General features: G+C 42.2%; 1 protein-coding gene across 9 annotated transcripts in view; it reads right to left on the bottom strand.

Moving 5' to 3' along the window:
• Nucleotides 1-18,724, bottom strand: part of AREL1 (apoptosis resistant E3 ubiquitin protein ligase 1) — a 47,502-nt gene that overhangs the window by 7,996 nt on the left and 20,782 nt on the right. For 6 of the 9 annotated variants that reach the window (XR_014242288.1, XM_082383880.1, XM_082383879.1 and 3 more), the window contains exons 3-19: nt 18,081-18,141; nt 16,992-17,218; nt 15,815-16,052; nt 12,142-12,311; nt 11,715-11,895; nt 11,268-11,515; nt 9,346-9,423; nt 8,437-8,578; nt 8,184-8,305; nt 7,027-7,102; nt 6,388-6,497; nt 4,901-5,080; nt 4,602-4,727; nt 2,761-2,890; nt 2,615-2,673; nt 617-706; nt 23-198 (exon numbers count right to left, since the gene is read on the bottom strand). Coding sequence is in view for 8 of the 9 variants with exons in the window: in XM_082383880.1 (XP_082240006.1) it covers nt 23-198; nt 617-706; nt 2,615-2,673; nt 2,761-2,890; nt 4,602-4,727; nt 4,901-5,080; nt 6,388-6,497; nt 7,027-7,102; nt 8,184-8,305; nt 8,437-8,578; nt 9,346-9,423; nt 11,268-11,515; nt 11,715-11,895; nt 12,142-12,311; nt 15,815-16,052; nt 16,992-17,218; nt 18,081-18,096 (2,369 nt within the window). In the remaining variant the exon portion in view is untranslated. The other 3 variants (XM_082383882.1, XM_082383884.1, XM_082383885.1) reach the window with 3 other exon arrangements.

Here is an 18,724-nt window from a genome sequence, read left to right as displayed (position 1 = left end):
CACCAGGCAGTCAGATACCCACCACGTGTGTGCAGTTGGTAGCGTGCTATGGGTCGGGGTGGCAATAATCTGGAATGAGGGACAGAGGGCGGCAAAGCCTCCAGGCGGTAGCTGAGACGAGCCTGTTGTGAACTGAAGCAGCCGAGCCAACTCCTCCTGCGTCAAACTGGAAACCACGGTCCAAAACCACCTCATGACCTGGCAGGGAGAGCACAAGGCTGGGGTCACACCTACGTGCAGCTTAGGAGTTGACCCCTGGGGGAAGGAACAGGATATCCTGAAGTGGGGGTGGGCCCCAGTTACTGCACGCAGGTAGGAACGGCTAGAGTCGACAACCTCTTTAAAAGGAATTGACACTGTTACACGGTCAGGAGGGTAGTCGCTGATTACTTGGTTCTGTTTCTCTGCCTTTCCAATGTACTGCCTCTGTGGCAGCAGCATGACAGCTCTTAGGGTCCAGGGTTCCCGTCTGCCTGGATGACCACCTGCCTTTCCCACATATATCACTTTTTCCCAGTTGATATGTCTGCTTCTCCGACTATTCGACTTTTTCCTTCTGAAACTTTTTCCTTACAAGACAGCACAAATTCGACTAAAAGAAATTTGGCCCACTTACCTTTTCTCTGAAATGCCATGAGCCACCAACGACCACCGCATGGGCTTTGAAGTCAGACACACTGATGTCCCCAGTCCCACACATCAGCAGCTGGAGAATAGTCAGGTGTTACTAGGATAGTCAGAGGGGCAAAGTCCCACCATAAGGCCAAAATATGTTAACATGCAAAATGTGGAATACAGAAAACACCAAGAAAGAGACATAAGGTGAGGTCATAATGCCAGAACACTGCTTTAGGAAAATCAATTATAATAGGCCAATGGTTCCTAACCAGTGTGGTAAAAATCACACAGCTTAAAAAAAAAAAAAAAAAGATAGATAGATAGATGCCTATGGCCTTACCCCAGACCTATTGAATCAGAATCTCTAGGGACAGGTTACAAGCTTGTGTATTTTGAAAAAGTTTCCCAAGGGCTTCTGATGCACACCCCTAATTAAGAACTGCTGCTATATATTATTTTGAATTGAAACAGAGGACAGAAAGGGAACCAAGTATTTACTGACAGTCTGCTCTGGATGTGGCCTGGGAATACCAGGGCAAAAAGCAGGCCCTTCCCCTTTCATGAAGACCCCCGGCCCCATTTATGAATTTGTTAGATGGCCTTTCCTTTTTCCCAGGATCCATCCTTCTTTTCTGGATTGAACTTCTACTACCGTCCCTTCAGCCCTGCCTCTACTTGATCAGATAAATGAAAAAGAATGCCAAAAAATGAGAACATTAATGATATCAGAACCCTAAACATCTTGTTGATGTCCTAATTTGGTTCAAGATCCAGCAAGTTACTTAGCAGACTCTAAGTACTCATCCAATAGCTATAAAGAATGAAACAACCTAATCAAAAAAAAGAAAAGCCCAAATTAAGCCTGAGAAGCTTGGCTCCTTCAAAAAGAACTTGCTAAGCTAATGAGTAACTAAGAGCAGGATGGGGAACAACCGTTAAGAGACTGCGTCCTTCCTCCTACGCACTTTATGAATTGTTACAAATGCTTTGCTTCAGGATAAAACAAATTACACCAGAAGTTGTTCCTCAGCCCAGAAAATGACAGCAAGAGGTGACAGGTCTGTCAGAAACTTCAGGCTGAGAGATGGAGAGTTCATTATGCAGATTTCATATCTAAAGGTACAAAACGTGTTGAAAATTGCATGAGACTTTGATTCTTGTTCTCAAAGCCAATTCAATTTAATAAGAATAAAAACTGTGCAAGACTACCTGAAACTACTTTTTGTTTCCCCATTTTTAAAGAAGAACTTCCTCCCTATAGGAAATAGTTTATAGAAACATGCCCCTCATAAAGGCTACGGGAAGTTAAAGCTAAAGCTAGTAACTTGCATTGTGTGTATTATCTGTGAGCAGCAGGTAAAAGCAAGCTGGTTTTATTTTTTGTCTATACCTGAAATTCACGGAACTTCAATTTTGCTAATTACAGCAAGGTATTTACCATCTTATAGTCACATTTTGGGTGTTACAGGATCTAAGATAAGAATATATTAACTATATAGTGTTGTAACACAAAGCTGTGAAATACATCACATCTTTTGGTTTGTTTCCTTCACTAGAATGTAGCTCTATGAGGACAGGGACTTGGTCTTATTCATTCCTAGCTCCCCAGTTCCTCAAAAGCACATGGCATATAGAAGACACTCAATAAACAGTCTCTTGAACAAATAAATTCTATTATTCCCTTAAATCAACTTTAAAGGTCATAGGATTTACAAAGACCGTGCAGGATACCAACATTCTTTACTACTTGACCAGTATCAATAATATTTGATGAATAATATTAATTATTACTATTCATAATTAGTAATTTGCTGATTCCTAATTTTCACATTCAAATTTTTTAAAAGCTGGAGAAGGGGTCCATGCATGGAAGAGTAAAACCAACTCTTAAAGGGCTTTCCTACTGCATCTCATAACAGAAGGTGCAGTAATCCAGTTCCTGTAGGCATAATAAAAAGCAAGCCAAGAATAGGGGGTGTCAATTGTAAGCACTTACCTCAAGCTCATTCTCATCAAAAATAGCCAAAAGGTTCTCAGGGACCAACTCATTCAGGCCTGAAACAAAGTAGCCAAGTTAAAGCCATATCCACACCATGGATACAAGTATTTTCACCTCAAAGCCAAGAGTAGACAGGATCCCACCTTTTAGGAAGTGTTCCACTTCCTCTTTCACTTGACTGGCCAGCCGATACTGGGCCAGCAAATTTAAGTAGAAGATTTTATTCGCGTTGGTGACTGGGGTTTGAGCTCCACCTGTCATAAGTTCTACGACCTGAAAGAAGAGGCAGAAGACAGGGAGAGGATGTGGATTGGAGGGTATAAGATGACATCTGCCCAGTATGTCCCACAAACACAGCATTATTGAACTCCACCATGGTCACAAGTTCCTGCTGTGCGTTCAGGTTTTCAACACACTTGGTTTTATTTAGTTACTAAGCTTAAGGTTTCCTACTGCTATTGCTATATATTCTCCTCGCTACTGTTTCTGAAGTGGGTCTCTCAGTAAGTCTCCTCTGACCTGGTCAAACAGTGGTGATGCAACAGGAAGATATTATGGTTCCTTGTTAGCAATATTTTAACATTTCTATGATCCAAAATTGAACCATTACTGACCTCTTCTCTTAAACCCCTGAGCCAATTGAGAATAAATAAAACCATATAAGTAGTGAAGAAGTCTTTTCAGGTCTCAAAAATTCTAAGATGGGCATAGATGTTCCCTACATTCTTCTATTTCCAATGTGAGTCAATGGAAAAAGCCACGGCTTGATACTTGGAGACTAACTTGCTACAGGATTTCAGTCACTTAGATATTTGGGCTCCCGATTTTTCTATCTGCAAAGAAAAAGCTGAACTGCATGATTCTCAAATAGAATTGGCACACTCTTTCCAATAAATAACTCCTAAGGGAGCTTTGAGGAAGCCCTGAAGCACAGTTTAATGCCACAACCCCAGAAAACCTGTGTACAATGACCATGGTTGTCTTCATAGGTGAGTAGTGAAGGCCTCCATTTAGTTACAAGATCAGATTTTAAGGTTCTGACGACAGCATGGTAGGGACGGAACTTTGCTCCAGAGCAAGGATTCTCAACGGATCCAAATGTGTTAAGACTTTTTTTCTGTTACTGTGCACAATTCTGGATATTTTTATTTTATGTGTATAAGCATTTCTAACTAGTAGCCTAAGTAGTAAATTACTAAGATTTAGTATTCATATTAAATCCATTTAAAATCAGTACTCCCCTAGGCCTGTGGACCCTAATTCAGTATTCCACTGACTCTAGACACCTTGCAGTGCTGGGTCAGGAAGACAGGCTCCGCCCACACACGTGCAAAGGCCATCAGCTGGGATCCCCACAATGTTCACAAAGGTATCTGATTATCAGCTCAGTGCTATCAGTGATCACAAATTTTCAGTCATCGCTATTTTGCTTTCAATTATTTATGACTGCAACTTTAGCTTCATCGTTACCATTTGATATTATTTAACCTCAGTATGTAAACAAAATGACATTTTCATCAGAAATACTTTTGGCCATTAATTTTCTAGTAAAAAGTTTAAAAATATATACACACAGTGTTAAAATAGGAGTCATCTACATCCCTGCCCCTAATGTTAAGAAAGACACTGTCATCCCTTCCAAAGCTGCTTGTGCAGTGACACTTCACTATCACTTACAGTTCTTTCTCTACTGGAAAGTAGGAATGGGTGGGATGGATGGGTATACGTGTCTTTGGCTCCACTTAAATAGGCCAAGACCATACAGTGTAGGATGCAATGCCCCAAAGCTATGCTCTCCAATATGGTTGTCATTAGTCACATGTGGTTATTTAGAAACTTAGTTATTTGGTCATACCAGCCACATTCTGGGTGCTCAAAAGCACAAACAGAGAACACTTCCATCATTGCAGAAAGTTATACTAGAGAGCCCTGCTCTAGAGGAGGCTGGGAAATGGGACCCACAGGCTTCAGTTCTCTTTCTCACCTTATCCAATTGACCTGATTTGCTATATTTCTCTTCTGCAAAGACCAGCTCCATCTCACTCATGTCATTGTTGAGGATGAAACAAACTTTAGATTTGTAGAATTCTGGGTCATCTGTTTCAAAGTACTGAGGAAACAGAAAGACACAGAACAGAACATGACTACTCTTACCCAGAAACGAAATTTGTAACTGCTTGGAACCACTTACCCCTTCAACCTTAAGAATAATAAGCTGAGGGTGGAGAGATTCCAGAGTTAATGGCCAGGGGCCTTAGTAGAAAATGCACACCTAAGAGTTACCTTGTAATGCATACGCAGTCCTATGATTTGGGCCAAGAAAGAACGGGTGAAGCGAGCTCGGACCAACTGCTTGTAGGCTCCTCCTAGAGAGGACTCATAGAGACACTTGCCCACCAGGCGCCCTGCAAACTCATACATCTTTAGGCGCAGATGAGCGGGGCGATTAGGGTTGGGATGCACCTGTCAAAGAGAAAGATTAAAAGGCCCTGGGCCATTTTTCTTCAAGCCTAGTTCTGTGAAGATCCTCCCTCCCCAACTCTATCCCAAGGGAGCAAGAATTTCAGTGTTAAGATCAAAGAGCCCATCCAAATGGCATTAGTTGTTTGGTAGCCACCACTGAGTAATTCAAAGTGATTGGAGGGGGCTTCCCTGGTGGCGCAGTGGTTGGGAATCCGCCTGCCAATGCAGGGGACATGGGTTCGAGCCCTAGTCCGGGAAGATCCCACATGCCGCGGAGCACCTAAGCCTGTGCGTCACAACTACTGAGCCTGCACTCTAGAGCCTGCGAGCCACAACTACTGAGCATGTGTGCCACAACTACTGAAGCCCACATGCCTAGAGCCCATGCTCCACAACATGAGAAGCCACTGCAATGAGAAGCTCGCACACCGCAATGAAGAGTAGCCCCCAGTTGCCGCAACTAGAGAAAGCCCGTGCGCAGCAACGAAGACCCAACACAGCCAAAAATAAATAAATAAATAAATTTATTAAAAAAAAAAAAAAAAGTGATTGGAGGATAAAGGGCAAAGATGGACTTACATTAAGTTGAAGAATCTTATATTTATTTCATCGTCCCTGGCTGCAAACGGAAGTTAATCACTGGATGATATAATGCCTTTTCCCTAAACCAGAACTTCTTTCAGCCAAAGTCAACTTCTCTACTCCACCTAGTCAAAGATCTTGTACAGGGGCTTCCCTGGTGGCACAGTGGTTAAGAATCCACCTGCCAATGCAGGAGACATGGTTCAAGACCTGGTCCAGGAAGATCCCACATGCCGCGAAGCAACTAAGCCCGTGCAGCACAACGATTGTAGAGCCCGTGAGCCACAACTACTGAAGCCCGCACACCTAGAGCCCATGCTCTGCAACAAGAGAAGCCACTGCAATGAGAAGCCCGTGCACCGCAACGAAGAGTAGCCCCCGCTCTCCACAACTACAGAACAGCCCGTGCACAGCAACGAAGACCCAACACAGCCAAAAATAAATAAATATTAAAAAAAGAGAGAGATCTTGTACAGAGTTCAATTGCTTCAGGTATGTTTTGAGAAAAGTGGCTTAATTATTAAAACACTAAGGAGTAGAATAGCCACTGTACTATAATGCTTTTAAGTTAAATATTCATCGGTCTGCATTTTCTCTTATTTTACAGATGAAATAATGAAGGCAAAGAGGAGGGAGGCAATCTGATTAGTTCAAACTCTTATTAGTCTCTTCACTATAACACAATCCACATTTTCCTCCCACCCACGCGGAAGTCACAGACTCACTAACGCTTGGTTGGTGTCACTGAATCGGGTGAAGAGCTGATTGGTGGTGTCAAATAGTGCTTTGCAGATTAGCTCAAACCATTCCCGGCGAGGTCCTCCCCAGTCCAGAGCTGGAAAGTATAATAAAAATAAAAAGTGAGTCTGGCCTACCACCTCTTATCACTTTTGTTCATTTATTCATCATTTTATACTCTCCGATCCTTACTTCCTGCATTCCACCACCTTGGTGTCCCCCATTCCATCCCACCTCAGCTATGGACTTTTATTGAAATCCCCTCTTTCTGTAGGATTAAAGGTATTCTGATCACTAAGCTAATGCCTCCTAGTGTGGGGATACAGATCAGAGATCCTAGGAAACCAACATTTCTCTACAAAGGTTACTTTGCCCTTCTGCTTCAAACTCTCCCTCCAAGTCCCTGTATGTATGTGCTTTACAAGGTCTACCAAGCTATTAGCCAGTAAATGCCACCCTTTTTATCTTGACTCATGACTTCTTTTTCCCAGGGAAAAAGAAGCTGGGGCAGGGGTGGCGAGTATGTGTAGGGGGGTTGTTTTTGTTTTTTGTGGATGCGGGGTAAGGAGACAAGGAGGAGTGGGAAGGAGAGTTAAAAAAGATGAATATGAAATCTCAAAACTGACCTTCTTCGTCCTGAAAAACCACTTCAAAGTTCTTGCTCCAATCTGAGATGGAGAAATTCCGAGTGGCTTTCAGAGACTGAAAAGCAGTGAAAGAAAAAGAAAGGAAACTGTCAGAACACTGGCCGGTATCTCTTGGGTGTTAAAGACAAAAACACAAGAACATTGCCATTGTCCTTGTAATAACCACAAGTACCTGGAGGCAATATATTACTCATAAATAAGCTTTAATACTACCACCTTATATTTAAAATGTAAATATCTCCAGAAGAAATCTAAAATTACAAAAATAATCTAATTCATATTTACACCATTGCCTAACTGGAAAGTTGAAACTTATTTTTTTTAATAATCCTCATTTTATTAATGAGAAAACTCTTAAATAAAGAAGTAACAATGGCTCAGATCAGTAAGCTGTCAGCAAGAGAACCAAGGAGTCTTGGTTTTCAGTAAAGTACAGTCTATCCGCTAGACATTTTTAGCCACAAGGCTAGGTTCAGACAGGAAGCCATGCCACAAGGAGAAGGTGGGTTTCCAGCAGCACCTACCAGAGCTAAACATCACAAACACTTTCTGGACAGGGACCAAGGCCTTCTCATTCTCAAGGAACGTAAGAACTATGCCAGTGTCTATGTAGTGGAGACAGACACACATCAGGTGTTCCTTTTCCATCAGGCCAGAGTGACGACAAAAATCGTTTCCTTTTAATCCCACAAGAGCTCTTCTATTCCCGGGATTCAATAACAGGAACTTTCTTCTATAACAACAACTTACCACCTGCCCTTAATGCTTTTAAGTTAAATAGTCATCTGTCTGCATTTTCTCTTCTTATTTTACAGATGAAATAATGAAGGCAAAGAGGAGGGAAGCAATCTGATTAGTTCAAACTAATAGGAGTTCCATGAAATTGTTCAGGAGCTAGTTCAGTCTGATTTTAAAGCCAATGTGTCAACTAGTCTCTCCTTTCAATAACATACCTCCAACAAATCTGCCCCAAATTCAGTATAATCAAATGCATAGAACACTGTCTTTAATACGTTTAAAGAAGAGAGAGATGTGGGTTTCATAAAAAAGATAACCTGCAGAATATAACCAAATATCACAGAGGTTTCTAGTTGGAAAATTTTGACAACTTTTGACAAGGATGAAACTTTACGCACCGATTCCAACAAGGCATGTCTGCTGACCTTCAGGGTGACTTTGGAATGTGGTCTTTTCATATGTACCTGCCGAAGCTCTCGCTGGAAAAAGTTCACCTTGTCCTGAAAGGTCTCAGAGCCTCCTAAGGAGCAGCAAGATCCATCATGATTACAGCCTCATTATAAGACACCTGTGCAGGCCACCTCTACACCCTCAGGCACCCAGATATCTGGGGTCACTGCCTACCCCGTCAGAATCCCTGTCCAAACTCACCTATGTTTTTATGGAGTGAGCGGATGAACGTGGCCGCTAGGATGTTCCTCTCCTTACAGCTGAGCTCCACAGGAGGCTGAATGCCATCATCCACCACCAGTGTGAGCAGCTTATGGACAGGGTCAGGGCCAAGGTATGAAAACTAACAAAAGGAAAACAAAAAAAAGAAAAGGAGTTAATCTATAAAGCGCTCAAATCCAGCAAAAAACCTTCACATCCCTACCCTCTGCACCAACCAACAAAAACAAGTTAAGTCTGTTTTCCCCAAGTAAGTACCTACCAGGAGTACATCTCCTTGTTTTTCACCTCAATGCTCTACGATTCAGATTTTATTTTAAATTACTCGAGTCACAGAGACCACCTTTAGTAAGGATCACAGGCAACACTACAGACTTTCCAACATAAAATATAAGAAGGGTGAAAGCAGGAAGGATATGTAAAATAGCAAATGAGCACCTGAATAGGTTGGGCAAACTGGCTGGAGGAAAATGATTTGCCTTTAGATTCCAAAACCTCAGAAGAGTTTAAAAAAAACCCACTTTTTAAAAATTTTTTTAATTTTTTTAATAGATGAGACTACTGGTGCTAAAAGAGCTATCTTTGGCACGTTGGGAAGCCAAGCTCAGGTCAGAGTTACCAGCACCCTCTCCATTAACTTAGCCTTAGGGGCAAAAGATAACTGTTGAAGTATTCTGACTTGCTACCAACTGCTGTTTCTGTAGGCACGTGTCCTCCTAGAACTACATCCTTCACGAGGAGGTAACAACTCCTTCTTTATTTGGCAATAAATCCTGTGTGCACAATGAGAACTTCCAGAAACACCAAAAGTCCTTCTAGGGAAAAAGAAAAGGTTGAGATGTTGAAGGCTGAAGCCTGCTCTACATGAACCGGATGTAAGGTTCAACTTACTTTTGTTCCTGGGCACACTCGGAAGGTATAAAGGCGCCAGGGAATGATTTTCAGGTAGAACTCCTTCACTGAGAATTGCTGGAGGACCAACATATAGAAAATGAAGTGAATGATAAATAAAGAGGTTCTATTTGGGTATAGTAATTCAAATATCAGTCCCCATCTACATTTCTCATGATAACCCTTTTCCTCTCTGAACAAAGAAGATAATTTAGGACTGAAATCAAATAGAAAACATCAACTCTATCTTAAAATAGGCAAATTTAAAGTATTACTCTCACCATGCAATTTCACACAGATATTTCATAATCTTAATACTCAAGTCTGACTACCATTTCCAAATATCTGAGATCAGGTTTTCACTTTACAAGTAGAGAACATTTCACCTAGAGACAATCAAAATCTCCTTCTGCTTAGCCAGATGCTGCTCAGAGAGACTTCTTCCAAGTCAGTGGACAGGGAACACCAGTGGCCCATGCCCACTGCTTTATCTCTATTTGAATGGCACCAAGGATTTGCTGGGGAAGAGGGGGTGGGGGATGGGAGGAGTCTCATACAAAAAAGTTCATAAAAATCCTTTATGTAAGAATATAAAGAGGTCTGTTGCCATTTACAATAAAAGAAAAGACAAAGCAATAACTTTTCAATCTAAAAAAACCCCTGTAGGGCTTCCCTGGTGGGGCAGTGGTTAAGAATATGCCTGCCAATGCAGGGGACGCGGGTTCAAGCCCTGGTCCGGGAAGATCCCACATGCCGCGGAGCAACTAAGCCCGTGCACCACAACTACTGAGCCTATGCTCTAGAGCCTGCGAGCCACAACTACTAAGCCCGCGTGCCACACTACTGAAGCCTGTACACCTAGAGCCCGTGCTCCGCAACAAACAGAGTAGCCCCCGCTCGCCACAACTAGAGGAAACCCCTGTGCGGCAACGAAGACCCAAAACAGCCAAAAATAAATAAATAAAATAAATAAATTTTTAAAAATATTGAAAAATAAATAAATAAATAAATAATTTAAAAACCCTGCTATCTGAACATGTAGTAGGTCAGATTTTTTTCTTGATTTTTAAAGAACTCTTCATTAAAGAAAATTTCAAACACATACTAAAGAAGAGAAAACAGTACAATGAAGTCGTCACCAGCTTCAACAATTATCAGGTCACAGCCAATCTTGTTTTATCTCTACCTCACCATTTCCCTCTCTGCCATTCCCCCAGGCCAAATTAAGGCTAGATTTTTAAATGATGAATAGTACATAGTGAAGTGTTCTAAAGTAGAACAGAATTAGAACTCAGTTTTGGTTATGCAATTAAAGGAATGTAATGGGATGTTTCAAGAGTCTCATTTTTCTGAGGTTTGTATGAATAAGCAAAATACAAATACTAAAAAAGAAAACCCCTAAGACAAAGCGCCTCTTAGCTCAGGGGCCTTGGGAAGTTCACCTCCTTGTCTCTGCCAAAATTTCTCTATTCCAATCCTGTACCCGGATCATGACATCTGTTGTGGTTTCACAAATCACAGAATGAAAGATCAAATTGTTCTGAAACAGTACAAGGGCCCAACAGTAATTTTTACACTAGTGAGAAATTGTTAATGGTTAAAAGTAGCTTTCTTTAAAACTCTGAGAGCCATGCCTTGAAAAATCTTCCCAGAAGCAATCAAACAGCAGAACGCCACAGGAGCTCTAAAGTACCAAGGCACAGACTCTCTAGACAGAGATGTTATCCAGCCAAACCAGACACGGGCAACAGGAGAGGAGGCACGGCCTTCTGCTCAACTTGAAGCAGCAGCCTCCTCAGTATCCCTGAACCCTGACAAGGCAATGATCTCGCTCTGATTCTCAGACTGTTGCTTTGTGGATTTTGTAACCAAATACCAATTACAAGCAGGCTCGGGCAGGGGGCAAGAATGGGAGTTCCAACCTTTGGTGACACGTAGCAGTACACCTTCTTCGGTTTCTTCACCTTCTCAGGGGTGTGGCACTCAGAGGGTGAGTCTTCATCTTCCTCCTCCAGAGCCGTGGAGGGCCGGCGCTGGGCAGAGCTTGTGTGCATGGGCGGGAGGTGCCACGGCGTGCTGGTGCAGTTGGCAGCATTATACAGATAAGCTTCAAAGTAAATGCTCACTCCTGAGGTGGACACATTGCGTTCGACAATATTCCTCTCATTCTCTGAAGTATAACAAGGAATAAGGTTTAAAGTGCAAGACAGGGGAGAAAGTTACCTATCACTAGACCTTTAGTCCACAGGGCTCTAAACCAAGTTTGGCTCAAATATCTAATATTTGTGGGGTTGGTCAGAAGAGTGCAGACGTGCAAAGAACAAGTGGCCTGAGAAGAGGACTAAATCACAGCTCTTCTCTCAACTCACCACTTAGGACAATAATGTCAAATTCGCCATTATTGATTGGCTGGTTTTGGTATGAAATGCAGGCATGGAAGCAGCCTCGAGAATGCAGGGTGAGCCGCAAGAACACCTGGCAGGTCTGCCGGTTGGATGTCACTGACTTCTCGAATGAGACACCAGCGCTCTCTTCTTCCGGAGGACCGAGCTACAGGAGGAAAACAAAGCATCGCCAACCACACATAATTTTCCCTGTTTGCACAGTAATTTACTCTTTACAAAGAACTTTCCTATCTACGAGCTAATCGAAGTCTCACAGTTACTAATGAGATAGGTATTGTCAGATGAAGGAAGGCAGGCACAACAGTCAGGGAGAAGGAGATGGATGGAAGTGAACTAGAAAGGGTGAGAGTGACAGGTGGGAGCACGCAGGGCAAGATGGGAGCCTGCTTACCTCATGAATGGACAGACTGTAATTGTGCTCATCTCTCAAGGACGTGGAAGTGTTGGTAGGGTTGTCATACTCATCTCGGGGCACTATTTGAAGAGTGTGTGGCTGCCCACAGGTCAACACGAGAGTAGAAAAATGGCACACGATTTTGGTCTTGGAAGGAACCACCATTCCTGGAACAAAGACAATGGAACATAACGTCAGAGAGGTGATTTTTAGGGCACAAAGATCTACCCAGTCAGTGAGTCCTAGAAAGCTGGGTGCCTGCCCAGTTCCTAGGGATAAACAATACCATTATGAGGCAGAGAGAAAGAAGAAAACAAAGAGATTAATTCAAATGAACTTTTGGGAACTCATTTTTACAAACTCCTAACCACTGCAAGCACTAAACAGAATGACAGAAAAACTTGGAGAAAACAGAACTGAGAGTTATAGATATAGTACCTAGAACCCCCCTGGGAACCTACAAGTGAAGCAGGCCTTAAAAATAAGTGAATAATTGCAAAATAAACAAACAAACTCGAAATACTTAGGTGCAAATCTAACAAAACACGTATAAGACTTGTATGTTGAAAACTACAAAACGCTGATTAAAGAAATAAATTCAGGACTTCCCTGGTGGCGCAGTGGTTAAGAATTCGCCTGCCAATGCAGGGGACATGGGTTCAAGCCCTGGTCTGGGAAGATCCCACATGCCGCGGAGCAACTAAGCCCGTGCGCCACAGCTACTGAGCCTGTGCTCTAGAGCCTGCGAGCCACAACTACTGAGCCCATGTGCCACAACTACTGAAGCTCTCATGCCTAGAGCCCGTGCTCCACAACAAGAGAAGCCACCGCAATGAGAAGCCCGCGCACTGCAATGAAGAATAGCCCCCGCTCGCCACAGCTAGAGAAAGCCCGCACGCAGCAATGAAGACCCTATGCAGCCAAAAATAAATAAATAAAATTAATTAATTAAAAAAAAAAAAAGAAATTCAGATGCATACCATGTTCATGAATTCAAAGACTCAACATAGCAAAGATGTCAATTCTTCCCAAATGCTATATAATTTTAACACAATTCTTAACAAAATCTCACTAAGATTTTTTTGTAGATTTAGACAGTATTATTCTAAAATTTATATGGAAAGGCAAAGGATCTAGAATAGCTAAAACAATTATAAAAAAGAAGAGTAAAATGGAAAGAGTCAGTTTATTCAATTTCAAGACTTATTACATAGCTGTGTAATTAAGATTCTGGTATTGGTGGAGGGACAGACACAAAGATCAATGGTACAGAACAGAGAACCCACAAATAGATCCCCACAGATATGCCCAACTGATCCCTGACAAAGGTGCAAAAGCAATGCAATAGGGGAAAGCTAGCCTTTTCAACAAAAGATGCTGGAGCAACTGGACATCTATAAGAAAAAAAAATCTTGACCTAGTATACAAAAGGTCAAAGGTCAAAATCTTGACCTAATTAACTAAAAATGGATCATGACCTTAAATACTAAATGTAAAACTATGCAACTTTTAGAAAAAAACCATAGGAGAATATCCCTGGAATCTAGGACTAGTCAAAGAGTTCTCAGATACCAAAAGCATGATCCATAAAAGGAAAACAATAAATTGACTTCATCAAAATTAAAAAGTCTTGCTCTGTGAAAGACCCTGTTAAGGCGATGAAAAGGAAAGCTAAAGACTGAGAGAAAATATTTGCAAACCACATTTCTAACAAAGGACTTAAAGAACTCTCAAAACTCAACAGTAAAAAACAAAAAATACATTTAGAAAATGGGTGAAAGACATTTCATCAAAAAGGGCACACAGAGGGCAAATAAGCATATAAAAAGATGTTCAACATTGTTAACCACTAGGGATATGCAAATTAAAACCACCATTTATAACGGCCCAAAACTGGAAACAACCCAGATGTTCTTCAACCAGTGAATGGTTAAACAAAGTATGGTATATTCACACCAAGTAATACTACCCAGCTATAAAAAGGAACCAACTACTGATATACTCAATTGATATACTCAATTTCTCTGGATGAATCTCCAGAGAAATATGCTGAGTGAAAAAAAGGTATGTTAACCAAAAGGTTACGTATTGTTATGATCCCATTTATATAATATTCTTGAAATGGCAAAATTAAAGAAATGGAGAACAGATTAGTGGGCTGCCAGGAGTTAAAAAACAGGTGGGTGAGGGAGGGAAAATGGGTGTGGCTGTCCAAAGGCAACATGAAGGATCTTTGTGGTGATGGAAATGTTCTGTGTCTTGACTGTATCCATGTCAGTACCCTGGCTGTGATACTGGGCTTTAGTTCTGTAAGATGTCACCACTGGGAAAAGTGGGTCAAGGTACAGAGCATCCCTCTGTATTATCTCTTACAACTGTAGGAGAATCTACAATCATGTCAAAGTAAATAGTTCAATTTTAGTTTAAAAAGAAAAGGGCTGGTACACATTATAAGGATATGAACTGTTCTCCACTGACGGCAAGGAAGCAAGGTGATGCTAATTCGTGAGAAAGGAGTCTGTGAGTGAGTCACTGAAGCAAAGGAGGAAATACCTGGAGAGGGAGAAGGCTTGGGAGCCACCTTGTCTGGAGGCTTCCTCTGTTATAAGAGAAAGAAAACTGAGGACCTTTCAAGCAAATATATGCAAATCTTCTCAAGACCCCTCTTGTTATGGTTTGACTCCCAAAGTGGACACCAACCTGGCCAGTATCTAATGACACTGTCAAAAGGAAGCCAAGGCAGGGCAAACAGGACAGCCAGGGTCTCAGCACACTAAACGGTATGTTGCAGAACCAGGAGTCAGAGATTATACTTTTAGGCTTTAAAGCACATGAACATCTATTATCTGGCACAAAGGACACAAGGGGGTAAAAAAAGTTGAGATAGAGGCCTCAATTCTTAAGATGCTAGAAGCTTGGGCAGACACTCTTCAGTAAGAAGTAAAACACATACTGGCAGCAAGGGTAGGATTAGGGTCAAGGTGCTTTTACTTGAAAAGGTTTCAAAAATCAGAAGACTTTACCTTTGGTCTATTCTGGCACCCTTACCCCTTAAGAACTTACCCGGCTGATAACACGGCAATTCCGCTCCTAGAGAAATGAAAACATATGTGCACACAAAAACTGTACACAAATGTTCACATCAGCATTATTTATGGTAGTCAAAAGCGAAAACGACCCAAATGTACATCAACTGATGAATGGATAAATAAAATGTGGTATATCCATATAATGTAATATTATTTAGCAATAAAAGAAATGAGGTACTGATTCATGCTATAGCATGGACAAACCTCAAAAGCATTATGCTAAGTGAAACAAGCCAGTCACAAACGGCCACATATGTAATGATCACACTTTTATGCGATGTAAATGGTAGAGTAGTACCCAGAGAATGCAAATCCACAGAGGCAGATCAGCGTTACCTAGGGCTAAGGGATTTGGGGAAAATACGAGTAACCTGGGTACAGGGTGATGGGGTAATGAAAATGCTCTAAAATTGACTGTGGTGATGGTTATACAAGTCTACAAATTTTTAAAACCACTGAATTGTGTATTTTAAATGAATGAATTATATAGCATGTGAATTAAATCTCAACAAAGGCACTGTTTAAGAAAAGAAAAAGGAAGGAAGGAATGGAGGGAGAGAAAGAAAGAAAAAACAACCTACCAGGCTGAAAAATCTTGTAGTAGGGACTATAGGCCACGTTTAATCCACCAAGCTTCACGGAGATTTCATACCGCCCAGCCCTGCGCACAGTGAAGGCCACCTTGACCACGTTGGAACTGGGTTCCTGGAGGACTTCCTGGGTCACTGGAATTTCCACTGCTAGCTCAACATGAGAGATGTGAACTCTTAGTCCTACAGGCCGATGTGCAGGAAAGGGCTGCCCGTTCTTATAGAATAACTGCGGTGGGGAGAAGAGGGACACCCATTATTGAGCAGGGGGAGAAAATCATTTCCTGTGTTACTTGAGAGAGTGTGGGGAGGGAGGAGGTGACTGGTAAATCCCTGTATCCACCCACTCCTACAGTCCTGCTCACACAAGAAGGAACGAATTCTCTCAATGCTTCAAAGAAAACCATTAAGTCACGAACAAATTCTTAATGTATTCTGAGGAAAGGGGTAAAATACGCCACTGAGTCCATTTCAACTTGACACTTCGGAACCACAGATGCTGCCTACCCTGTCTTACTTGCAATTTTTTATTATATTATCACTGCTAACCCAAACGTAAAGGTAAGTCAGTGGGTACCACTGGCACTGAGTGAACAAAAGCACTAGGCAGGGCTAGTGGGGTTCAGACCATGGAGCTAAGCACAAGGCTGCAGTGGAGAGGTCATTGCAGCGGGCAGCAAACTTTCTGCAGAGGGCCAGAGAGTAATGCTGTTGGTTTGCGGGTCATACACAGTAAGTTACTCAACTGTGGTTAACTCCTCAAACGTGAAAGCATCCATAGGCAGTACAGGAAGATGAATGGGTGTGGCTGTGTTCCAATAAGTCTGTATTTATAGAAGCAGGAAGTGGGCCTGATTTGGCCCTTGGGCCATGGTTTGCCAACCCCTAATCTGTAACACCTACTCTTTTCAGTAATATTTTTCTCATTTTGAAAATGTAACATTAAGCTTTATACTTCTTCCAAGCTAAGCACCTATTAAACCAAAATGATAAAGAAATGTGTGACTCTTCAGCTGTCAACAATTCCCAAGTTCCTGGGGGGTGGGGGTGGGGAGGTGTTGGAGAACATGAACGTTTCAGGCCAGCACCACCAACAGACTGAACTGGATTCTGGAAGGCAACTGACTCAGAAACCCCAGTGGGTACAGAGACAGAAACATTCCCTTACATGCACTCGGAAGGCCATGCTGTGGCCCACCTCATAGGGGTCCTTCCAATCCCAGGAGACTTTGCAAGACCGGGGATCCAGGTAATTTCCCCGCACGTAGTCATATATAGTCCGGTCCCCTCGGCGTTCTCGGTCCTCATTCTGGAGGAAGCTGACTACACGTGCGGCAAGCTCAAAGAGGAACTTAATTGTGAAGAAGAATGCAACCACAGACACTGTGATGCCACCTATGTAAAACAGAGAACACACACACCACCCGCCAGTTACACACTACAGCGTCTCACTGTGGAACAGGCCAGTCATCTGTCAAGCAAGAATTCCAAAGACACCCTCTACTGGGTCACTACCTCTGTGGGTGAAGAGAGGAACTTCCATACCAGGGTCAGAAACTACGGTCCTCGGACCAAATCCCAGCCACTGCCTGTTTTTGTAAATAAAATTCTACTGAAACACAGCCCCACCCACTTATTTACTGTTGTCTAGGGCTGCTTTTGCCCTAAAGCCGCAGAGTTCAGTAGTTGTGACAGAGACTGTATGGCCTGGGAAGCTGAAAATATTTACTCTTTGGTCCTTTACAGAAAAAGGTTACCAACCCTTGTTCTACACCATGGTCCACATACGATGCCTACCCCCAACCTCCCTTCATGTACTGGGTCCTGACATAGTAAAAAGAATGCACACTCTACTCTCTCCATTTGGAAGCCTTCCCCTTCCTTGTCCACTTGGCAAAAGCCCTCCCTAATCCCTGCCACAGTTAGGGGTTCCTTCTTCTGGGCTCCCTCAAACTCCCGTGCATTCATTCATCTATTATAACTTTTCTCCCCCTTCATGTTATGAACTCCATGGAGGCAGATTTTTGCCTTATTCGACTTTGACTCGACAGGAAATAGCGTCTGGCACTGGCCATAATTACTCAATAAATATTTCCCAAATGAATGAATTCCACTGCCAACTCTGTGAAGGTACATTCTAGCATGCCTGGAAATATTTCTAAGTCTATTTTCAAGGAGAAAGGGGGAGGTTAGGAGGCAAAAAATGATATAAGCAACCCTAACAAAGAAATAATAGAGAGCTCTTTCTATAACGTACCAATAACGTAAAACATCAGGTCCCTTCAATGCCAACAGACAGCCGAGGATCACAGCTGCAGCTGCAAAAGAAAACTTGTTTAGTTTTTCCTCTAACTCTTCCTTACAGCTGTCTCAGAGAGAGACAAAGCAGAGCATGTGGCTTGAGCCTACCATCTCCAGCCTTACTATCCCTGCTCTCTCTCTAGCTTGACAGGTGCCCTACAACATTTCAGAGAAAGAGAGACCATCATTCCCCCTAAAGACTTCCAATCTACCGACCACGTTAGGAATACCACAAACAGCCACTTCTAATTACAAAATGTAATAGCATGGCTTTCATCTTCTTGGATCCAGGGCCCCAAGACAGTTTACCTCCCCCATGCAAAGTGGTACTAATTAACACAGGCAAGGAAGATAATGGAGTCACTTTCCCCTTATGTTTGCCTTCTGGAAGTAATTCATCTAAGTAGAAATAGTTATATAAAATGTTTAAAAGGATTATTATCATCATGTTGGCATTATGTAATTAAAATGAACTCTGGGTCATCCCAATAATAAGCAATGGCCATGTAAGAGAAACCATTTTCTTTTGCTGTTACCAATCAGACAAACTAATGGGCCCTGTGGAAGATGAGCTCAGCAGAGAGGCCAAGGAGAGGAAGG

This window comes from Balaenoptera borealis, assembly GCF_965194805.1.
Source record: "Balaenoptera borealis genome assembly, chromosome: 3".
Taxonomy (NCBI): Eukaryota; Metazoa; Chordata; class Mammalia; order Artiodactyla; family Balaenopteridae; genus Balaenoptera; species Balaenoptera borealis.
The sequence above is the reverse complement of the archived record's forward strand: the minus strand, read 5'-3'. Positions and strand labels throughout refer to the sequence as shown.